This window comes from Calypte anna, chromosome 2 (genome assembly GCF_003957555.1).
Source record: "Calypte anna isolate BGI_N300 chromosome 2, bCalAnn1_v1.p, whole genome shotgun sequence".
Classification (NCBI taxonomy): domain Eukaryota; kingdom Metazoa; phylum Chordata; class Aves; order Apodiformes; family Trochilidae; genus Calypte; species Calypte anna.
Genome location: NC_044245.1, coordinates 92,780,306 through 92,804,519, shown reverse-complemented (window position 1 = coordinate 92,804,519; position 24,214 = coordinate 92,780,306). Strand labels below are relative to the sequence as shown.

Genomic DNA, 24,214 nt, shown 5'->3' with positions numbered 1-24,214 from the left:
AGAGCAGGGATCACCTCCTGTGGGTCACAGAGGAATGCATTCAGGCAGGTTTTGAACGTCTGCAAAGAAAAAGACTCCACACCCTCACTGGGCAGCCTGTTCCAGTTCTTGATCACCCTCACAGTGAAAAAGCTTTTCCTTGTATTTACACAGAACCTCCTATGCTCCAGCTTGCACCCATTGCCCCTTGTCCTATCATTGGACATCACTGAGAAGAGCCTGGCTTCATCCTCTTGACACTCACCCTTTACATATTTATAAACATTAAAGAGGATGTCCTGCCGTTTGTAGACTTGATGACTGTGATCCACAGTAAAATTGCCCTGTTCAGAGACACTGCATGCCACAGCATAGTCACATTGTGAAGTACTCTGCTTTCCATATTTTTAATTAATAGCATAGTCAATTCACTGTACATGGTAAAGGGGTAATACAGATTTTATTTATTTAAGTTAGTGAACAATACTTGTAACAATAGGGAAATTCATTAATGATTCCATGGGCATTGGTAGCTCCAACTTCTTTTGTTGTTTTCTTCTTATTTCTGTTTTTATTTTTCTGTATGTTGATAGAACCACCAGACTTGTGACTTTAGTGATCTGCCCTGGTATCTTCAAATCAGTCAGCAATTGCAAGTATTGATAATGCTTTCTAGTCTCATTTTGGACTGAGTCCTTTGAAGTACAATTTTTAAGTGACGTATTTAAGCCTAAATGCCATGCTGAATTACTCAGGGATAACCCACAAGTTTAGTGTTACAGAGGCTTGCAGCCATTTAGACATCAATATGAAAATTCCTATATAGTTTTAACTTCTGGCAGCTTCTCTCTGTTGCAGCCTTTCATGCTCCTAGCTCAGTGCTCTGTCAAATTTTTTCCCACATAAATTTCTGATACAACATTCTCAGGTTTCTTTTGTTTAATTTTGTTTTTTAATCAAGAAGTTCAACACAATTAAATCAAAACCTAAAGTATTTGGTGCTCAGAAAATATGAATAAGACCACTTCATACAGTGGACAGATTGCCTTGATTGTTCCATTTCATCTTCTCCCTGTCCTCACACTTCTTTTTCTCTGTCACATGCAATCATTATCGTCTTTACCTCTTTCTCAAGAAGCATAAATGTTACAATGAATATACCTATATTTATATTTAAAATTCACCAGAATATATTTCAAACTAAAATAATCGTAAGTATTTAATCGTTATTTTGATATTGATATTTTGATATTAAAACAAATTTTAGCACTAACCTCAAGATTTTGGCCACAATATGACTTCCATTAACAAAAATACTTTGGTTTTTTGAACAGGAAATTTCCTGTTCTTACAGTGCTTCTAGTAAAAATGTACATTGAAGGTTTTCTTTATGAAACAAACTTTCATTAGTTATAATAATTTAATCTAAAACAATACTTCACAGCATAGCTTAAATAATACGACCCTTTTACGTAAAAAGTAGTTTAAGAAAGGCTAAAGTGACAGTACGTTTTCTTTTTTTTTACCTTCTAATACAAAATAAAAATAAGCAAGTTGGTTTATTTGACCAATACAGTCAATATAAAAGGGCCAAAAGTATCTTTGGAGGTGGTCAATCTACGAGGAAATATTGTTGCTAACTACCAGCCAACTACCTGACTAGTAATTAATAGTCTTTGAAAATATTTTGGTATTGTTACAGGCCTTAGAGATGAAATTCACAGACACTAGCCTGTCATGTTACATGTGATTTATTCTCCAGGCAATATGGCTACTAAAAGTTTGTGTATTAATGCTGCTTTTGTGACAACATTCTCTCTTCCTCCTTCATACACAATGCACAAAACAAGCTAAAAGGTTGAGAAGTGACAAAAAAACAGTTCTGAAGTGGTTCCAGAAGGAGGTGCAGCCTGGCACAAGGGGGAGAAAGGGAAAGTTTTTATCCTTTTAAAGTCTTAAAGAAAATCAAATAAAGAAATTAATTGCTGAATAGAAAGTAACAGAAGGGAAAAAGAGGAAAAAAACGAACTTTTCTGTCCAGAAATAATTTGCTACTTAGATATTTCTAATTCATGAAAACTGGTGAGTAATTTTCCAGATAAATATGACTTTGTTTAAATATCTTGATATATTGACTCTAAATGAAGTAGCTTGCAGAGTACAGCATCATTGTCCTTGCCTCTCTGACAGCTCCTGCCCAAGTTCCTCTCGAACTGAAGTTCCTGAGAACCTCATGCCGATTCCTCTAGTCCTGTCATTATTTACTTAAGAGGCCAGCACCCAACCTCCTTTCAGGCAGTTGTAGGGAGTTTTAAGGTCTCTTCTCAGCCTCCTCTCCTCCAAACTAAAAAAATCCTAGTTCCCTCAGCCTCTTCTCATAGAAATTGTTCTCTAGGCCGTTCACCAGTTTGGTTCTTCTTCACTGGACATGCTCAATCACCTCAATGTCTTTCCTGTAATGAGGGGCTCAGAACTGAACACCGTACTCCAGGTGTAGCCTCAAAGGAGGGACACAATACAGTATGGTGGGACTGTGTTGGTGCCTGGGGTTTGGGAGCCTGGTGTTCCTGGCCTCCCTTTCCTCAGAGGAGTGAGAAATCCCTATAGAGCAGAAGCCCACCTCTGAGATCTTCAGCTTTCTTGGCAATCTGCTTGGGAGATAGAGACATTTAGGTCCTGAGGTGTTAGGACCTTGGAGGTCCTGAGATGTTGCTTTAAAACAGACGTGTTCAAAGCTGGTGCTTAGGTTTGGTCAGGAAAAGCCATGGCAGGAAGATGGAGCTCATGCCTCAAAGTCTATCTTGCAGCTCTCCATACCTTCAATTACATTTTCTGTTTCCCGAGCTGCTGGGAAGGAGCCAATGTGTTCCCCACAGGAAAAGAGAGGACAGGCCATTATGTGTACAACAGCTTGCTTCCCCTAAAAACATTTTGCAGACTGTGATGCATGATGCTCTCCTTTATTCTCATAAGTCATGGATAAGAGATGTGTTTCACTTGAGACTTAGAGAAAGTCTGGAGAGGAGCCTATTGACCATGGAACTTAGTACTAAGTAGCTTGTTTTGATTATTTTTCCCCTGATTTGGATGGTCTGTGTGGTTTTGGTAGGGCTGCTTAGCTCTGAAGAGCAGGAGTAGGTTTTGCTGAGACTTAGAGACTTTCTTTATGAAAAGTAATATCTAAAGCCATGTATTTTGCTATTGCAAGTGATGAGTGCGGTTCTGGTGTTATCATTATTTGGTGGTTTGTTTTTTTTGAAAACCATTGAAAAAAATAATCTCAAAGATACTTTTGTATGCCAGGTGTTGATCAGTGAGCATTATAGTTTCCTTTCTATCCATTAAAAAAGTTGAAAGTGGAGATACCATTCATAGAAGCTCATCATTGTTAGGCTTGTTTGTTTAGTTTTGTCTTTAAAATATCACATATTACAAGTACCTCAACAGCGTGCTTTAATTTATTTTTAAATTTGTTCTTTGAATAATGGAAAAATAATTAAGTTTAAAAAGCAGAATTCAAAGTATATGTGAAAAAGATTGCTCCATGTTCTTGGATGACTTGGACCAAAGCTATTGCTTTTCATTTTACATCGTTGGAGAAAATGTGAGGTCTGGGTGGCATTCCTCATCTTCCTCTCATAGCTTGTGTATTCTGAAGCTCAGTGTGCAGGGACAAACAAGGGAGGAACAATCTGATTCAACAGTGATCTCCCTTCTCCCACCCACACAGACCAGGGGGCTAGAATAGAGAATTTTTATTTCCCTATCTCCAGCTGATGATTTTAAAAGCACACAACTAGAAACTCTGCAGTTCATGCAGTAAAACACTGTGTTATAATCCTATATCTAGTGACATCATAAACTACCTGAGCATCAGCCCCCTGATTTGTTGTGATATTACTGATGCCCCTTAAAACATATGTTTATAGTTTTATTTTTGTAACTTCAGTGCACTTTACTTCAATGCCTGTTCAAGCTAATTATGGATTCTGTCTAAAAACTCTGTAGCTGAGGACATAATTTGTTCTGCTTGAAATCCCATGTAAGCCATCTTCCCATACTTAGCTTTCTAGAAACATTTCTGTTGAAATTTTGTGTGCACGGTCTACAGGACAAATAAGACTTAAACTAATTGTCAAGTTCTAGAACATATTGAGATTATCAAAATGAATTCTTAACTTACGATGTTTTTTTATTAGACAAATGTGGTATTTCACACATCTCTTTGTTAACAGGGTCTTGGTAGAAGAGAGAGAACTGTTTCCATTAGCAGATTTTGGAGATATCTGCCATGGGTATTTTAACATGTGAAAAGCCATTAGTAATTTGTTTTCTTTTCAGGAAAGGGATGTGTCTTTAGTTCAAAAAGGCAATTTTTATAAATCAGTTGCCTAGGATTGATTTTAAGCTTGATGTCCCTAACTTATCCTGAGAACTGCACCAGACCATCCATCCATTTTCTGTCAGTTTCTTCAGTAACTTCTTAAGCTGTTGGCCAGTTTCAGTCAAAACTGACACGTGGTAGTTGCTGAGATAATTTAAGTTCTTACATGTTTTGTGAAAGAGGAGAGGAAAAAAAGATGGGTGAAGAACAGGCAGGAAAATTTCAGCTCTTGTGCATTATTCTCTCTTACAATGAGCCAGTGTGCTGTTCCAGCCTCACCATGCAGCACAGCTCTTTTTTCTTGCCTGATGGAACTTTCTTGAAGGCTGTTGGGAAGCTGCACTTACTGCATTGTGAAATGTAGTGAACATGGCAAGAATCCATAGGAAACCATCCTTCATTTGGTAGGATGCTTGTGTATCAATGTTTTGGGTCCCAAATTAACTGTTTGTTACATATTGTCATGACAAGGAAATCAAAAGTTAAAAAGGTATTTTTAAGTATAAAGTGAACATACCCAGCTATCCATATCTTTCTTTAGAAAAATGATTATTTGGAAGAGATTTGTACACCTGAGATCGAGAGCACTGACATTTCTTAGTGAATCTGAAGAAGCTTCCCATTATGGAGAGTTTATTCCACAAGTGCTTTCTTTGACATTTCATATGTTTTCTTGAGGTCATTTAATGAAAAACTGTGACATAATGCATAGGTTTAGATAGATGTATTTACACAAGGAAAAAAAAAGGAAGTTTGAACAAATACTAAGTTTTTCACATGTTTTTAGTGATACTGAGCATCCACAAATTCACATTTAACATGGGGTCCAGTGGTTCCATCTACATAGGCTCTGTACCCACTTGGAATTCAGCCTCTTCACTTAGGTAAATAGATGTGACTCTCATCACATTTTAATTTGATTTTTAATTACTAAGCCTTTAAGATTTTGATCAGCACTACTAAATTATAGCACAGTCATCTTATGCGGTATTTAGCTGATTGATTTTATATGCTAAAATGTAGTCATTTTGAGGAGCAATAAAAATACTTTCTAGTAGAAGAAAGGTTCCAAAGATAAAGGAATTTGTACCAGATTTGCTTAAGTCCATGTCAGACCAGTGAGGAAAGACAAATATGAGCCCTTGTGAGGGCAATACAGGTGGCTGCTATCAATTCTGTTTAGATAAATGCAGCAACATCAAATCAGGCAATCATCCCAATCAAGGCCAATGAGAACAGCTTTTGGGAACTGCTGTGTGTTGTCTGGTGGTGGTGCAAGATTGAGTATACATTACTGGGATATGCTAGCAGTATTAGTGCTCTGTGTTCCAGATGTATTCTGAAAGGCAAATATAGCATTTGTTTGTTATAGCAGGATTCTTTTCCACCTGCACCTGTTCCTGGCTTCCTTCTTATTTGTATCTCTTTTCCCTCAGAAAAATACAACACAATATCAGGAGAATCTTTATTCTCTTTTCCTGCTTTGAGCTTCCCATTTTTAGTTTCAGTTTACCAGTAGTATGACAAGAGTGCTATCACAGAAAGGATGTTTACTAAGCCCCTCTACATCTAACCATCTCTGCTCCATAGCTCAGTTGAGAGTCATCTCTCACTGGCTGGGTAGTGTCTTCTGTCGTGGGATTGATGCTATAAATGAAAAATAAAGACAGTGGATGAAGTCCTGGCCCCAGTGATGTTAATAACATAGCTGCCATGTCCTCAGTAAAGCCACAATTCTCTGTTTTTCATGAAGTATTTGCCTCTTAAGAGAGAAAAGGAAAGCCATGGAGCTGGCAACACCTTGCACAAAACTTTGTGTCCCAAGCAGTAGATGGGTTAAACTAGGCAATTAGATTCTGGCATGGAGGACCCAGACACTTGTGGTTTCCACACAACTCTGCAGAGACAGTCCTAATCACCTAAATAATGGCAAAAAAGCCCCATCTAAATCCAAAAGGAACTACTTCTTTATGCATTTGTCTTTTTCATTTCTCTCTCTACTGAGTTTGCAGATTTTTGCACAATTATATGAAATCACTTAAAATCCTGTCCAGAACTCTCATGTCCTGGGAAGACTCGTATCTCTTCCTGCAGACTTCTGGTACACCTTTTAGGTGAACAGGCTCCTATTCCTGTATTCTTGGGTATTTGTATTCTCAGGCCTGAAAATTGGAGAAGCCAGAATTTGTTTAATTAATAATGATGACAGTGCTGTCTGCAGCCTGATTCTAATTATTGTTTAGCATTCTCAGCTGAGAGGGCACAGAACACATGCTTGGGAGCCTGTTGTTTGGATTTTTTAGGAAAGTTATATACAGAACATAACTGAAACCAATTCTGAAAACAGGGATTAAATTCGCTTTCAGCTCCTGGCAGTTTCTCAATGTCAGTTGGCAGAGTTTAAAGAGAAAAGGTAAGGGCAAGGATATTTCATGCCAGCTAATATACTCTCCTGGGACACAGGAGAAGAGGATTCAGCCCTCCTCAAGGTAAAGGCATCCCAAAAACTCAGGAGTTCTACTTTGTAGAATAGTGTCTTAGTTTCTAGAAAGTTGGGCACACTGGTGTTTCTGTTTTCTGAGCAGATGGGAGCTCCTGATGCTTCATATTGTCTACCTACATTTTCTTCAGAAAAAGTAGGCATCTAACTCAAGAAAATTTTGAGACTTACATTGAAACCACTCCCAGACAGAAAAGGACCTGGGGTGTTGGTCAACACCCAGCTTACTATGAGCCAGCAGTGTGCCCAGGTGTCCAAGAAGACCAACAGCATCCTGGCTCATATAAGGAATAGTGTCACCAGCAGGAGAAGGGAAGTGATTTTCCCTTTGTACTCAGCACTGGTGAGACTGCACCTTGAGGACTGTGTTCAGTGCTGAGCCCCTCACTACAAGAAAGACATTGAGCTGCTGGAGTGAGTTCAGAGAAGGGCAACCAAGCTGGTGAAGGGTCTGGAGAACAGGTCCTATGAGAAAGGGTTAAAGGAATTGGGAATGCTTAGTTTGGAGAAGAGCAGACTGAGAGGAGACCTTACTGCTCTATACAACTACCTGAAAGGAGGTTTTAGGGAGGTGAGTGTTGGCCTCTTCTCTCAAGGAAACAATGATAGGACAGGGAGGTGGTGGCATCACTATTCCTGGAGGTATTTAGAAACCATGTAGATGAGGCCCTTCAGCACATGCTCTAGTTGGGTGATAAAGATATTGAAATATATATTTTATTGTGAGGGGTTGTTAACAGTTGGACACAGTGATCTTAGAGGTCCTTTCCAGCTGTGGCAGTTCTGTGATTTACCCCACCATGGTCCTTTGGGGACTGCTCCACCATGCTTCTCCATAGGCTGGAGGGGAACAGCTGCCGTCTCACACCGGGCTGCAGGGAAATCTCTGCTCAGGCAACTTCCTCCTTCCTCCTTCACTACCTTGGTGTCTTTGCTTTGGCATTGCTCTCTCATTTCATCCTCTACTCTGCTCTGCAGGTCCTTTCTTTTAATATATTTTGTGGTTTTATTTCCCCTTTCCTGAACATGTTCCTCACAGAGGCACATCCAGCTTCCCATGTCTGTTCAGCCTTGGGCAGAGATGGAGCCAGGATTGGAACAGGGGGAGCTTCTCACAGGAGCCACTCCAGTGGTCCCCCTGCCAAAATAACTAACCCCACTAATCCAAAATAAAATAACACAATGCCACTAACCCAAGGCTCTTAGACTGTAATTGGTTTTTTGGATCTACCTCTGATTTTTCTGTTGTTTCTCCATGTAGTGGCTGGGGTAACATCATTCTGTCATGTTGTCCTCTAAAGCCAATATGCTATGCAGTGGGAACATGCCAGCTTTCTTTTAGCCAGTTTTTGCATCATAAACATAGGGTTGCATTTCATCATAGGAGTATAGGAAAATCTGTACCCTTATGGTGGAACCTTGCTGTTGCCATGACTGTGAACTGTTTAATGGCTAAAACCTCAAAAAGGCTTGAATGTCTGGGAGCCTGAATTCAGTTTAAGTGCAATGTCAGTACTTAATTCCTATGGTCTCCTTAGAAAATCTCATCTCTCTAGTAATCCAATACCTTTCATGAAAATTAAATGCATATAAATAGTATTTCTCAAATGCATGCAATACTTACAGTCTTAAGCCTTGGCTGCTTTAGTCTGATTTTGGTTTTAAACCTGGCCTTCAAATATGTGTTTCTCTAAATGCATTTCTGGGTGCATTTTTGTCTTGAGTTGGGTTTTTTTGAGATCGTGTCTTTGTTATATAGCTGAAGAAAGGGTAGTACTGAAAGCAATGCATCTTGTAATGCAAATGAAACTGTTTAGACTATTGTTAAAGCACAGCTTCTTAATCTATAACAATCTAGTATTTAGCAAGAAAAGATATTGTGATATTCTGAGCTATATTATTCTCTTGATTCTCACTTCATGTTAGTAAGCTGTTGTTCTATTGTTCTATATGCCCTGGGGTATATAGACTACTTCCATCCCAGCAGTTAAAAAAAAAAAAGAAAAAAAATCACATACAGATATAGATAGATAGATGGATGATAGCAAAAAGGAAATGAAAACATAGATGTAGCTTCCTTTCTAAATTTCTGTTATTCACTTTTTTTATTTTAACTCTCTAAAAATACTTGGGCTATTTATAATAGTTACACAATAAACTCTTGCGGCCTGTAAAGAGGTATGTGGATTAATGACTTCTCAAATAACTGTTTTACAGGAGTACTGTGGTATTTTTAGAATGAGTGCTTAGTTAAAGGGTCACTAAGGGCATGTTATTCATATAGGCATCTTTTGTACAAAGCCTATGTATTTTTTATTATCCATGCATTCTAACTTGATTCAGTAATGTACGTTTGTATAAGTACATGACATTAACCCTATGAATAGGTCCAGTTGTTCTAAAGTTAGTTGGGTTCCATAGGATAACACAATGAATTAGCCCTTTAAGGACCGTTTTACTGTGATGCAAAGGAATCATTTGGTTTTATATAAAAGGTGAGGAGTGCAGTGGTTTTTTTCATGGTTTGGTTTTTTTTTTTTTTTTTTTAGTTTAAGAGTGGAATATATGTTTTCCTTAGCTGTAAAAGCACAATCAAGGCAACATGATAAGTGAGTCAGTGTTGTAAAAGTAAAACTAATTTTGCCTTCACTCACATGAGCTATAGAAGGAGGAAGCTTTATTGTCCCTGGGAAGGTGATAAGGCAGAGTAATTGTATATTATACTGTCCTGGAACATCTGCCTGAAGACTGTTGGAGCAATTCATCTATCATGGACGATACAGCATGTTTTGTCTTTCTGCTTTAACCCATCCCCACTGCTGGCCTGCACGAAGGTTTTGATAGGGACTGTGCCTGGACTGGGGCTCACATTAATCAGTCCCCTTGTTCAACACTCCAGCTGACATAATTACAACCTGCGCACAGCAGTTATTCAAGTCGAGTCCTTGTCACTCGTGGTGCGAAACTACACAGCTCAGATCCCGAAGGAGATTGCCTTATCACACAGAACAAGGGCTCACAGGAGTTGAAGAGAATAGAAATGGGAAAATGTCTTCCGGGAGTACTATATATTCCTTTAAAATAAGACATTTGAGAGACTTACAAGGGACAAAGAGAAGCATTGTGCAAGGTCTGAAATGAACAGGTTATTATTTTTAAAAGGATTACGCAGTCCATTTTTGTGAAATGGACATGGATTATTAAATAAATTCAGTGGTCTCTCTCTCTCTTATCATTCAGTGACTCTGCCCTATTAGTTTTCTTCAGAAGTGATAAAATAGTTTTTGAGTTGTATAAGTTATAAGTATCTCTCAGTAGAAATCATCAGAACACAACTAATGAAAGTGCACGTATTATACACGTAAAATTGGCACACACATAAGGGAAGATCTTGAAGGATCAGAGTTAAGGGTGAGGGAAGAAGCATGCAAAAGGGCTTTCCGAAGTGAGCAAGTTCATTAGTTTCTGCTGTAGTGTGATACAGGAATGTGAAAGATGAGGCCAAAGAAGAAATTTCATATTTTAGCATTTTTCCTTCTTTTTATGTTAACCCTCTGTGGGAAAAAGGCAAGTCCATAATGCCACTTATTCTAAATGAAAGACATTTATTTTATGTAATATTATGCTTTTTATTTGTACATGGTTTTAATACAAGACCTTTGATACGTGATCATAGAGTAATTTACTTGGCACTGGTCTATAAAATTCCTCAATATAGCAGAATTCCACTGGCATTCAGAAGGCTTTTCCTTTCTTCTTGGGCACTAGATCAGCCCTTTGAAGAAATACCATTCAGGCAGTTTCTATTCTTCTCAGTCAATGTATTTACAGTGTTGCCCTGATTTCTTATCTAGTTAAAATACTGTGTCCAATATTTAGACACAATTGTGTATAGTTGAACAACCTCTCAGGCTTCCCAGAGAGGTTGTGGAGTCTCCTTTTTTGGAGACTTTCAAGAGACATCTGGATGCATTGCTGAGTGACCTGCCCTAGTTTTGGTCTTCCTCTGGCAGGGGGGTTGGACTTGATCTTCAGAGGTCCCATCCAACCCCTGACATTCTGTGATTCTGTGAAAGAACACTAATAATTTATCTGTTCCATTCCAGGCGGTGCAATTTTAAGCTAATACTTTTACAAGACAGCTTATCTGTGACTTTCAATAATCTGAAGTAGAAGTGCTAGAAACTCTTACACATTTTATGCTGCGTAAGTGCACTGGGTATGCTGGGTGGGTCAAATACCCATTTCCATGCTTCCATTCACCAGTATTCCATTTCAGCATCTCCTGGCGAAGTACAGAGCACATTGAACTTGGTGCACAGATCTGCTGTGAAAATCTAGCTATATGAAAACTGCAATTTCTTACTGAGCAGGAGGGCGTCCTTGTAGGCAAATGTACTCTTGTAGGATCAAAAGCTAAGTTTTGCTTGCTCCCTATGCTTGAAACCAGTTTTCCTGGGGTGAGTGATGACTGTGAAGTAAGCTCAAAGTACAGAGCCAAATGCTGCATTTACTTATATTTGTGCAGACAATGGCATTATGAGGACATAATCTAAAGAGAATGATGCTTCTCCAATATATACTTTCAAGGCAGATTTTAGATCAGGTAATCAATCATACTTCTAACTAAAGAACCAAATTTGATTTTCAGAACCTAAGATGGCTTTGCAGTATTGACAGCCAGGAAGAATATATTTTAATTTGCAGACTGAACAAATGTCCATGACATCATGGAAACACAATAAATGTCTGACCTCACAATGACATTTTCAGACTTAAAGTGTCCTTCTTGTAGACTTTGGGCCCAGAAAAAGCCTTAAGCTCAGATAGTCTGACCTTCTACATAAAACAAACGGCATAGGTTTTTTTTCCTTTTTGCTCTGTACAGAGTGTCTTGCATTTGACTAAATTTTTTCATCTAGAAAGTTACTCAGATTTGATCTGAAAACATCCAAAACAGGAGAAACCACTCCCCTTGTGCAAAAAGTCAATTGCTGTAAAGTGCTGAAGAAATCATGCTTAATATACTTCTTGTTTGAATTTAACTGTAACTTGTAGTGATTGTTTTCAGTTTTGTTACAGTTTTTCTTTCAAGTTAAGGTGTCCCTTAATCACATGTTTATTCCTTGTCAACTTACTCATGCCTCCATCTCAAATGTATAATTAAAACAAGAGTTTCTCAATGTAAGTGTTTGGGGGTGTTTTGAGTGTGTCCTTTGATTTGTTTTTCTATTTATAAGAATATTTTCATTGTTTCTTTCCTTTTTAAAATGTAGGCAGTAGTACAGGAAGTAGATGCTTTAAGAATTAGTTTCTCTAGTTTCATAAGAGCACCACTTCCTTGTGCTTGCTGCTTCCTTGCTTATGCATCTAAAGATGTCATGGGACATTTCTGCTGATGGCTTCACACATTAAAGCTCATATTAAACCACTGGTCTACCAATCCCTAAATCATTTTCCGTGTCACATCTTTTCATGGCCTCCTTGCCATCTGTAAGTTACCTGCATGCATTGGGCAGAGGTGGGAGACCCAAGGTGTGGTTGTATAGATATGTAGGTGTTTTGGTTGGACATATTAATCATGCTACCAATTACAGTTTCATCTGCAAATTTTAGTAGCAGAGATTTTATGTTTACTTTTGACATGCGTAACAAAGAGGAATCTTTCAGGCCATTAATGCTAATTCTATTGATAAACTGGAATGTTTGAGATGAGGAAGAAGTTTACCATCTCTTTTTGCATGGGGGGCTGGGACAGGGCAAGAAGAGGCAATGTATTAGCATTAAAAAAACCTACTTTGAGCAGAGATCATACAGACCACAGTGCCCTGGATATGAATCCAGGCTGCAAAGCAACAGGATCTGCCCTCTAGGGAATTGTGTTGTCACTAAAACAGCTGAAGGAACTGACACAAAGGCCAGTTGGAAGAAGTGCCATCTGTATCTGAGATTGACAGGCAGCCTTTAGGGTCTGTTGCTATCACCTCTGACTCCAGCAATGTTAGGAGTCCAGTTTCATCTCATGCAGTCTATAGACTCCACACCCTTTCTTAGGTTCTCTCTACGCTTTTATATTTGTGAAAATACTTTATGGGTTCCTGAGAATACACAAACGGACTCTACAGAATTGTACAGTTATTTTATGTGGTCATTAAAAGAAGTACAAAAGGGGAAGAATTGATGTTGAAAGGAAAAGTGTGTCTTCAATTAAATTCATCCTAGCTTGTAAAAAAATGAATGCTTTCCATGGCCTCATTTCAGTGAGGTATTTGATCATGTACATAAATATAGGCTTGTGAGTCATTCTTTTGAAGTCAATGGGGCTGCTTGTACTTCAACTGCACAAGTGTGTAAATACTTTGTTAAATCAGGCCTATGATACTTAAAGCCTGATCTCCATCCTTACACCTCTGCAAAGGTGCTGTCTCTCAGACCAACTTCTCTTTTATACCATGTGCTCCAACAAGGAAGGGGGAGGAAGGAAGCCCATGAACAATGGAGTGATTATTCTCAGTTACTGTGAAATAGATGAACTCCACCTGCTATTTCTGCCACTTAAACCTTGGCTGGCACGGTGCAGCAGTGCACTGTGCAGAGCAGACTTCTGCATCCCTCATGGACTGCAGGCAGGCAGATCCAGAGGACCCCTGAGCTGGGGTGTTACAGAGCCCACTCTGCATGAAGCCAAATGTTATGGAGAGTTTTCAGTAGTAGCTCAGTCCTGTGAAAATTCTTTTTCTTTTGTATTTTTTCTTTTCCTTGTTTTTTTCTCCAGCCAGGAAAAGGAGATGCCACTGCTCACTCCAAAGAGCCTCTTGAGCAGACTCAAACGCTGAGCAGTCCAGCTCTGCACAAAAACTCCAGGGGCAGTGTGAACCACAGTTCAGGTGAAGAGCTGAGGCACATCTCCCTCCCTTTTTGCACTCTTTCCACATGCTCCTACCAAGTCTAGTAATTTGGATATAATTTGCAGGTTTCTTGTCTAAAAGTTTCTTCAGTATTTCTTTCTCTTCCCGTAGAATTAATGGAATTATTTAAGCCAGGAAGCCATTATTTCCTTGGAATTGGAGATTATTTTTTTCACCAAAAATCAGGTTTTCTTCATGTAGCGAAGTGCATTATGAACTAAGCTTTATATATTCCTTTGAGGTAAAGTAAGCTAAAATACAACAGTATTCTCCAATTACTCTGATTTTGCCTTTAAAATCATGCATTTTGCCATTGTAATAAACTCCTTGTAGCACCCGTATTTGTAATGATCAATTACTTGAAACTGGGCATCTTTATTCCAAATAAATGTGAAAATAGCAGTACATCTGTAGCCAGATTACAATTTGGACATTCTAGTCTGCTGAATGGAGCTGAGACACAAGCAGTAATTATCAATCTTCCATCATTTTCAGTGCTGACGCACAAGTTTTTGCTGCTTCCCTACAGGGCTCTTCTACTTTTTAGCAGCCAGCATTGGACATCTGTCACACATACTGTATGTCATAACAAATAGATCATTACAGAAAAAAATGCAAAGATATAACTGTAGAAAAGCAGGAAACATTACGATTATTATCCTTGGGTGTTACTATAATACTGCCAGAATAAATCCCGAGCACATTTGTGTTATTTTTTTTGTAAAATTGACCGTATCATAAAAATCTCATTAAAATATGTAAGTGTAGTGTACTCTCTTTTATGGGCTACTTCATATTTTCTGAGTGGCAACACATGCAATACATGGCAATACATGTAAAAGGTGGCAATACACGTGGCCACCAGACTCTAGGGCTTGTATTTATGACAGTCAGGATGTGTATTTCAGTCATCTTATCTTACAGCTCAAAAGCATCATCTGTGGGCAAATGTTCACTGCAGAAACAGCTGTAGCTCTAAAGATGCTGTTGTCCCCCAGCGTTTCATTGACAATGTTCACCAGGGTTCTTTACAAACACCACAGAGAAGTTTACCAGCAGTGGCATGGGCAGAGCTGAGCTGGCACTGGGAGCCAGTGTTGGCCTTCCACATTCCCATGGAGCTGTATTCCGATAATTCTGGCAATAGTATCATAATTCACTTGATAACTGAGGTTAGTTGCAGAGCACCACCACTTGTATTCATATGGCTACTCCTCAGACATTTAAAAACCTAAAAAACAGGTAGGCTTTTTGCTTTTAAAAGAAGAGAGCAGGAAAATATTAACCCAGATGCCTGCAAGTAGTAACAGGGCTGAGAAAATGTGCAACATTTCTCATATATAAATATATATGCACATATCTATGTTATATGTGTATGTTAATGTATAATAAGAATTACTTTTTATAACATTAGTATCAACACATTTCAGAATGTATTTTTGGCCAGGAAATTTTTCTATTTTTTATTATTTCTTTTGCAATACGATATTGACCTGTAGCACAGAGGAGGTAAGCCAGAATTTTAATTTTTAAACTTGTGGTCTGAACTGAGTGCTAGTAGTATATGCAGATGGTGTATAATGTTGTAGCTAGTTTGCATTAACTGGCAATCAGTTTATTTAAAATACAGAAATCTAGATAAATGTTGAGTGTGCTGGGAATAATTTTGGTTGGTTTGTCTGTCTGGGTTTTTTTTTTTATTAGTAGAAGTTGGGTAGAGTGACTGTCATTGTGAAGGATTTGATTGAATAAGCCTGTTTGTATAATGTAATTACCACCGATTGAGGTATTAGTTTCTTTCCTGTCAAGAAAATATTGCCCATTAGGTTGTTTACCATCAGTCTACTGCACGGCAGTTTTCATACCCTTTAATGCAAGTAAGAAATAAAGGAAGTCTGGAAGGGTCGTATTTTGGGAAACAGTAATGCTGAAAAAAACCTGAAAAGCTCTCAGTGCTTTGAGGAACATCAAGGGCCTCCCAGAATTCCTGGCTGGAACAGGAGAACTCTGAGCATGGGGAAAGTCATGGCATCCATGTATGAAGCCCTGTTGTGAAATGCACTGTGTTGCAATGTTTACAAATTTTTTATAGTTTAGGAAGAATCCGATGATTTCCCAAAGTGAAAGGAGCTAGGTCTCCATAGCACATCCACTAGAGGTCCAGATGACAGAGGATTCTTCAGGTGTATTGGAAATGAAACCCCATGTTCTAGGTGAATGAAAGGTTGTAAGAAATATGAGGGTTTGTAAAAGCAAGAGCAACCAACTACAGAGTAATTTGCCTATTAATGCAATGGATTACCCATTGCTTTCCATTGGATTTCAGTGTGTCTCTGAAACCCATATATTAGTACTGGAAAGAGTTAGGATTTGAGGAAAGAATCACTGGCCAAACTTTTTGTGAACTGTGCTATTCATGAGGTCAAGCTAAATGTTTTGTGTGACTTTGGGTTTCTAAAAATCTATGGTTCTTTGCTAGTGTAGTGACATTATTACAGTGTTTATTGGAAGACAGTTTATCCAAGCTAGGTAGCATTTTCTGCAAAACCAGCACCTGCAGAGTTTTGGTGAATAACTGGAGCTGAAAACCTACAATGATACATACTGGTTTCATGAGAAGTTTGCTTTCATCATAAAAGCTTTTATTTATGGCAGAAAATATTGGAGGACTTTGTTATTTTTAACAAAACACTCCAGTTTCTGTTTATGTCTTGCAGATTGCATTGCAGGGTATATCAGTGCAGAAGACCTTCAGGTTGTTCTCCAAATGAGAGTGAACTTGATTCATACTGATGAACAGGAGAAAAATAGAAATCTTTTCACTTGGCTGTCTGTATCACTGTGTTGTTTTTTTTTTTTATATTGTAAATAGTAATATCCATGGAGCTGCCTTAAGTCCTTTAGGTTATATGGATTTCCCTAGAGAAAACCTTTAGGAAAAGGTTTTCTGTATTTTGTGCAAATAAGAGCCCTACAAAGTGATAAAATTTTTAAAACTTAGTGGGTTAGATAATTACCATTTTGCCTCATTTGCACCTCCAAAACCTTCCATTTCCATGTCTTGCAGTAAGCATCTTTCTGAAAATGTCAGGCACTGCATAATGGAAGAGTGTTCTAATTTCAGTTCCCTATTAGTAAAACATCTTAATAAAAATAGGTTGCTTCCTGCTATGTTTCATTTAGCTGTTGAATACAATGCTAATGTATTCTCATGTACAAAATCCTTAGAAAATATAGAGGCATTCCTGTTCTGCCCGGGCAAATTTAGAATTGAACAAAAGATGCTTTATGAATTTCTCTTACCTCATGGTTCTTATCCAAAATGCCACATAAAATTTGAGGACAGAAAAAAGCTCTTCTATAGAGCAACAAATAGCTCTGGTGTGGGGCAGCCACAGCTCTGCAGTTCCCTGCTTAATTCTTCTGTCTGCTTAATTCACTGTTTAAACCAGTGCTGCTGGCTGGGAGGGGGGAGAGTGTGATCCCCTGCAATCAGCCATGCAGCTGGGACTGAGCCCTCTGAATGGGCAAGGGGTGTCCAAAGCCTGACCTTCTTGTAGCTTGTGATGGACACTGGTGGCACTTGCTGGCTGAGCCCTGCAAGATGGGAGAGAAGGAAGAGATGATGAGGGAAAAATAACCACAGCCAGCACTTACTATGGGGACCCTGGGGCTGACCTTTCTGTCACAAACTTGCTCCAAGGCTCATCGTTCCTCCTGTTTCCCTGCTGCTTCCCACCGCTGCTGAAACAAAGGACATATCTGTGCTATGCTATCCCAGAACCCCAAAAAGTGCTGCTTTTTTCAGTGGGATAAACTTACTCGTGCTGAGGAATCTGCTCAGTAGCATACCATAGCTCGCCAGTGCAATTGAGAAAATTTCTGCTTAGGGGCAGAGTTATACTACTTCTAGGAGCTAGAGGAACAATAGGGTTTTCTGGCTTAAAGAGGAAAGCAGTTACAAGAATTCTTGCTTTGTGCACTAAGAGCATGTATTTCCCCACTGTCTTGTAACCAAGGCACTCTGTTACTTACTCTTAGCACAGTGGTAACAGAGGTGATACACGTAAGAATACGTAAGAATAGCAGAGAGGCAATAGGAGAGGGAAGACAAAGTAAACAAAGGCCACAGCTTCTCCCACTGACAAAATACCTGGGCATTTTATGCTACTCCTAACCTTCCACTTTATTCCACTCTCTAGCAAAGCAGTGCTGCTAAGGAGACGAAGGTGTGAAGGGTTGTGCCATGAAGCACTGGGGTTCCTTGTCACTTTGTGGATAATGCCAGTGTGAACACAGACACCACTAAAAAGTGTAATAAATTGTTTTGTTCTCATCCTTGGAATAGTAAGGTTTGCGTTAGGCCCCATTGTGGAGAAGCTGTGAGCCTCTCAAAGCTGTGGTAGGGTACCAGTGGAGATGTCCACTGGATGCTATTATTCACCACTAAAGTGAATGTGGTGCTATTCCTGTTGAGCTGGTTATCAGTATTGGGAGATTTGCTTAAATAACTGACAACTACATCCAAAGAAACTTAAATCTTCTTTGGATATATTGTTAATGTTGAACATCTGGCTGGCCTCTGGGTTGGTGATTAGTAGCATGAAGTCTGTTGGAGGCCTGTAACTAGTGGACTAAAGGACAATACTGATTCCAGTCCTTTTCAATGTCTTCATTAATGACCTGTATAACGGGGCAGAGTATACCCTCAGCAAGCCTGCATATAACAAAAACTTGGGAGGGGTGTCTCTTACACAATAGGATTATGCTGCCAGCCACAGGGTCCTCAACAGGCTGGAGAAATAAGCTAACAGGAACCTCATGAAGTTCAAAAAGGGGAACTGCAAATTCCTGCATCTGGGAGGAATCACCATTATATTCTGAGGGTTGATCATCTGAAAAGCAGCTGTGCAGAAAATGACCTGTGTTCCTGGTAGACAAGTTGAGCTTGAAACACCAACACAAACTAGTGGCACAGAAGGCTACCGTATCCTACTGCATTAAGAAAAGTGCTGCCAGCAGGTTGGGCAAGCTGATCCTTCCATTCTACTTAGCACTGGTGAGGCCATACCTGCAGTGCTATATCCAGTTCTTTTGGTGCAACAGAGACATGGACATACTTGAGAGTCCAGCAAAGAAGCACTAGGATGATGAAGCCAATGGAGCATCTGTCTTAAATAAGGAAAGGCTGAAAGAGCTGGGACTGCTCAGCCTAGAGACAGGAAAACTACAGGGGGATCTCATCAGCCTGTATAAGTACCTGAAGGGAGGGTGTAAAGAAGATGGAGGCAGGCTCTTTCCAGCAGTATCCAATGGCAGAACCAGAGGCAATGGGGCACAAAGTGAAACACAGGAGGTTCCCTCAGAACATCAGGAGATGCTTTCCCATTGTGAGGGTCACTGAGCACTGGCATAGGTTGCCCTAGGAGGTTGTGGAGTCTCCTTCCTTGGAGATAATCAGTAGCCACCTGGACGTAGTCCTGGGCAATTGGCTCAAGGTGATCCTGTTTGAGCAGAGAGGCTGGAGCAGGTGACATCCAGAGGTCCCTTCCAACCTGACCCACTGTGTGGTTCTGTGACTAAAGTGCAATTTTACAACTGACAAGTAATTTCCAGCTTCTGATATTAGAATATTCATCAACCTTTAGAGACCAGCAAAAGACAGATGGCAGTGGTAGAAATGGACTTGTAATGGCAACATGAAATGTGCAGTTAGAACAGCAATGTGAACACATTTCTACCTGATGAACATTAGAGATAAGAGCCTTTTTTTATCTTCAGCCAAAGAGGTTTTCCTTTTGTCTTAAGGAGTAGCTGCATTTCTCAGTGTAAACTTGCCATCCATCTTCCTTACTTCCCAGCATTGTCCTTTACAGATATGTGGAAGCTCTCCCAGACATCTGCAGTGGAAAGTAGGCCTACACCCTTCCCAGTATATCAGTCTTGGATGGAGAAAGTCAGGCAGGCTTTTTGCTGAGCTTTTTAGCTCCTTACATTCTCTGTTAATCTGCAAGGTACCTTAGGAACACATTCCATTCTCTCTTTCACCATGAATAGCACAGACAAGACACTGAAAACTCTATCCAGGCTTTCCACTTCCCTTTACTGGAATTATTGTAGGCTTTGCATCAAGTCTCAAACCTTTCTTTATGACTGATAAGAAGTCTTACTGCAAGATCTGAAAACTAAAACAAAATTTCTGTTGTGCTTCTCTGATTCAGCGTTGAATACAAACCCATAGACTATAGCTGTAGACTAATTAAATCTCTCTAATGAGTGCCCTTCCTGTTATTGCAAAGCATGGAAAAATTGCCAGAAATATAACCATTTGCTTTTGAGAATGGAAAATAGATCATAAGGATGAAAACATGCTTCCATTAAGGAACGGAAATAGTCATTTAACTTAGAAACCTTAGGTCTAGCCTTCCTGGAACACAGGCTAGCCTCTTAAAAGCTTAATTTATTTGTTTGTGGCTGTAATTCAGAACAGAAATAAAAAAAAACACATGAAGAATTCGCTAAAATTATTTCTTTTGGGCTATGTTCTGTGTTTACCAAATTTCAGAACAAAGGGAATCTTTATCTCAAAGTTTCTAAACTCCTGGAAGTGAATTTTTTAACACAAAGCATGTCAAATTATTAACTATCATCACTATTGCAACACTGTAATATTTTAGTTAGATGTTTATCATGGCACAGCTTTAATGAAAGTACAGTGCTGTTAAAAATCACAGACCTCTGTTGTTAGTCGTATGAGATGAAGTGATGTAAGTACATACATACATAGAGTTTTGGTGGGGTTTTTTGGTGTCAGTCTCATAACAACAGACTTACACAGTACTCAAGAGAAGACTCCTGATAAAGGAGACAGTCAGAGCACTCTGATTAATTAAAAAATAAATTTTATATGCAGTGCACTTTGGTCACGTCATATTTAAAGGTATCACTTGGCTTCAAAAGAGCTTGGATTTGCCAGTTGTTACCTTCATGGTTTATGCTATGATTGCAGTTGCTGCACTGCAACCTAATATGAGAGGCCATTTGTAATGCCTTGTGATCTTGTATTCCTCATTTCTGATGAAGCCTTTCTGGCCTTGTCACATGGAAAAATAAATTAAAAAAATATATATTTCCCATGATGAATATATCAGTATGTTGGCATGTTTAGTCACAGATTTTTACTGAGGACAATTAATGAAACTTTGGGATTACTCTGTTCAAAGTGGCTGGAGCTAATCAAAAGATTAGATCAAATCAAATCAAAAGAGATGGAACTGGCATTTTATGACTTGAACAGGTTGGGTTTTCTTCACAACTTTTACATATGTTTCCAAAGATCCTTTATGTATTTCACAGAAATATTTCAAAGTAAAAAGGTTTTTTTTATATCTTTTTTTGACATAGTCTGAGAGCTGAGCTAAAAGATCACATTTAATTTCACATGTTTATACCCTGCTTTAATCCACTGCCCTTAAATGTATAACCCATGATAGTCCCCCCATTCTAGTCCCCCCTGGGTTCATTCATAGATTAGCCCTAGGGTGAGTAAGAGGGTAATGATAAAGGTTCAGGTTAAGGTGGTGGTGGGAGATTGGAGTTGTATTGCTCAAGGGAGGGGGAGGAGAAGAGCGATTTCAAGGTCGAACAGGAGGAATAAGATGGCTACTCAGGAAGAATCGGACTGAGAAGGGAAGTCGAGCGGAGCCTAGTGGGTCAAATCCGCACTCGTATGGTGATAGTTTTTCTGAATCTGGTGTGATTTGAGCAAGTCAGAAGTTTAATGTGATCAGGATGGTGGTGAGTGCTAGTGATAGGGCGAGTATGAATGTAATTATGTTAATTGCTCTTCTCTGGGGTTAAACCAGATTTTAGAGATTGGAAGTCAATTGTAATAGATATACTAGAAGAGCAGGATCCTCATCAGTAGATAGTTATGTAGAGGAACAATCAGATGACGTCTACGAAGTGTCAGTATCATGCTGCTGCTTCAAAGCCAAAGTGGTGGTTGGATGTGAAGTGGAACTTGATTAGGCGTAGGAGGCAGACCCATCGTGCTTTCCTTGCAGTGTACACCACTATCACCACAATCCTTTTTTTCATTTTTTTTAGAATTTTTTTTTAACATTTTGTTAACGTTGCAATTTTTTTAGGGATGAATCTTGAAAGATGCTGAGGACCAATATTTCCTACATTTTTCAGTGAACATAAGTGTCTTCTTTGATATTCTCAGGAGCCTGATCATTATACTGGTATCTAGCAGATGGACATGACAGAGGGTGAGCTTTGGCAGCACCGTAAGGCAGATATCAGCTTTACTATAACCATCTCCAAGGGAGAGACAAGCACTCCAACAGAACTTCAAGCTGCTACTTCCAGTTTATTTTAAGGGTCCTTTTTTTAGGCCTGCTATTGTGGTATGTCTGACAGTGAAAGGCACATAATCAGTTGCTCAAAATACTATTTATCTTACTTGAATATTTCTGAAGTATTACGTATTTACATAGTTCGCTTGAGTGTTTGTCCTTTTTCTGTTAAACTGAATTACTGTTCTTAATTTTACAAAAATAAAAGTGTACAGTACCAAGAAAGTCTACAAAATTTGTACACGGGCCATTATTTCAGTTTAAGAACAAATATCATGGCTATTTCTGATTGAAACAAATGAAGAAGCAGTATATTTTATATAGCGTTCATCACAGGCTCTGAAGTAGTATCAGATTTTCATGCAAAATAATTTTTGAGAGTGCTATTTTTTAAAGACTGGTAATTAAACATTACTATCATATTGTGGATCTCTTTGTGGATAAAGGAAATATGAAATCTTTATTCAATGTGGTATGTTTTTTCAGAAATATCATTATAAACATTGATTTGAAATGTATCAAACTAATTGTGTATGTATTCTGACTTTTATTCATGAAAACTTCACTGTTTCCACAAAAGCTATGTTTAAGTCATAAATCAGAATCTCTGTGTATGTTCAAAAGGTATAATCTTGAACAGTTTCAGTTCACTCCTCCAGAAATAGTTCATAAGGTGAGATGAGAGTTTGTCAAGTTCAGTCTTGTGAAGTTAAAGACTTTTGCTTAATTTCTATCCAACACTGAGTGCCAACAAGAAAAATAATAAATATAAGACTTTTGCAGATGTACAATTTGCTCATTTTTAAATGCTGCTGGTCCAGAGGTGTTGCCCAGCTAACCTGAAACAGCTTTGGAAGACTTCAGGCAAAGGACAAGATTTATGCTAAACCTGAGAGGATGCTAAAATTGGGCAAATAGTGAAAAATGTATAATGAATACTCATTTTCTGTTATAACAGTAGGTTTTATTTGAATGATTAGTAGGGAATAAATTGCTGTATAACATTTCTTTTTTTCCTTGTTTTTTAGGTCTAACTGTGCTGAAAATATCCGAAAACACATCTTACATACAGGAAAGCATGAAGGAGTAAAAATGTATAACTGCCCAAAGTGTGACTATGGAACCAATATCCCTGTGGAGTTTCGGAACCACTTGAAAGAACTACACCCAGACATAGAAAATCCTGATCTGGCATACTTGCATGCTGGTAAGGTCATTCTTCTCTTTGCTTACAAATTCTCTTTTCTACGTGAGCATACTCAAATGACTGCACTAAGAAAACTGTCTTTTTTGTTAATATCCTTTATTCTTAAGAAGAACATTTCAAAATGGTCTTGATCCTCTTTAGGTTTTCACAAGGAATGAAGGTTATGCATTAAGCACTGAAAGATATTCATGTTTCACAAGCAAAGCTTGCAGTTCAATATCTAAACATCAGAAATATATGCTATTTGGATGCCTCATTTAAAATCTAGTTGCACTCCAGAACAGTATTTTTTAGCATTTGTATTTAGCATTTGCATTAGCCCTGTGCCTACCCTAATCCCCCAAGGAGAGAAGCCCAAGATTATTTAGGAAATGCAGTGGCAAATTAAGGTATCACTTCGAAATTCTTCCTTTTGTCTACAGAAAAAGCATTGTTCAACTATGGAAGTGGAACAGCAGACATCTATCAATAAGTTACCTGTATGTTTTGAGGCCTTAGGTTAGGGAACACACACACAGCTGTCACTGCATGAATGCAAAACAAAAACATTCCTTTAGAAACAAGCTTAAATGAAAAAGTTGGGGTGTTTCCTGTTTAAGAATGATATTTCTTTTTTGAAATGAAATTCTACAGTTCAGAATAGAAGGAAGCAGTTTAATGTGAGCACCAAGTTAGGAGAAAAATAAGTTCAGTGGCAAGAGAGTAGGAGAAATAATAGAAAATTAGGCTGGAGCTTGAATGAAATGTGATCTTAACTCAGGAGAGACACATAACTTAGACATCACTAGGCGGGAAGACAAGTCAGAGCAGTGGGAAAAAAAGAACAGATGGCAAGAAGAAAGAGTTGGGGAATCCAGAGGAGGAAGAAGCTAT

General features: G+C 38.7%; 1 protein-coding gene across 1 annotated transcript in view; it reads left to right on the top strand.

Moving 5' to 3' along the window:
* Nucleotides 1-24,214, top strand: part of ZNF407 (zinc finger protein 407) — a 347,057-nt gene that overhangs the window by 223,874 nt on the left and 98,969 nt on the right. Inside the window, 1 exon segment of the mRNA XM_030445366.1 lies at nucleotides 23,163-23,341. Coding sequence (XP_030301226.1) covers nucleotides 23,163-23,341 — 179 coding nt within the window.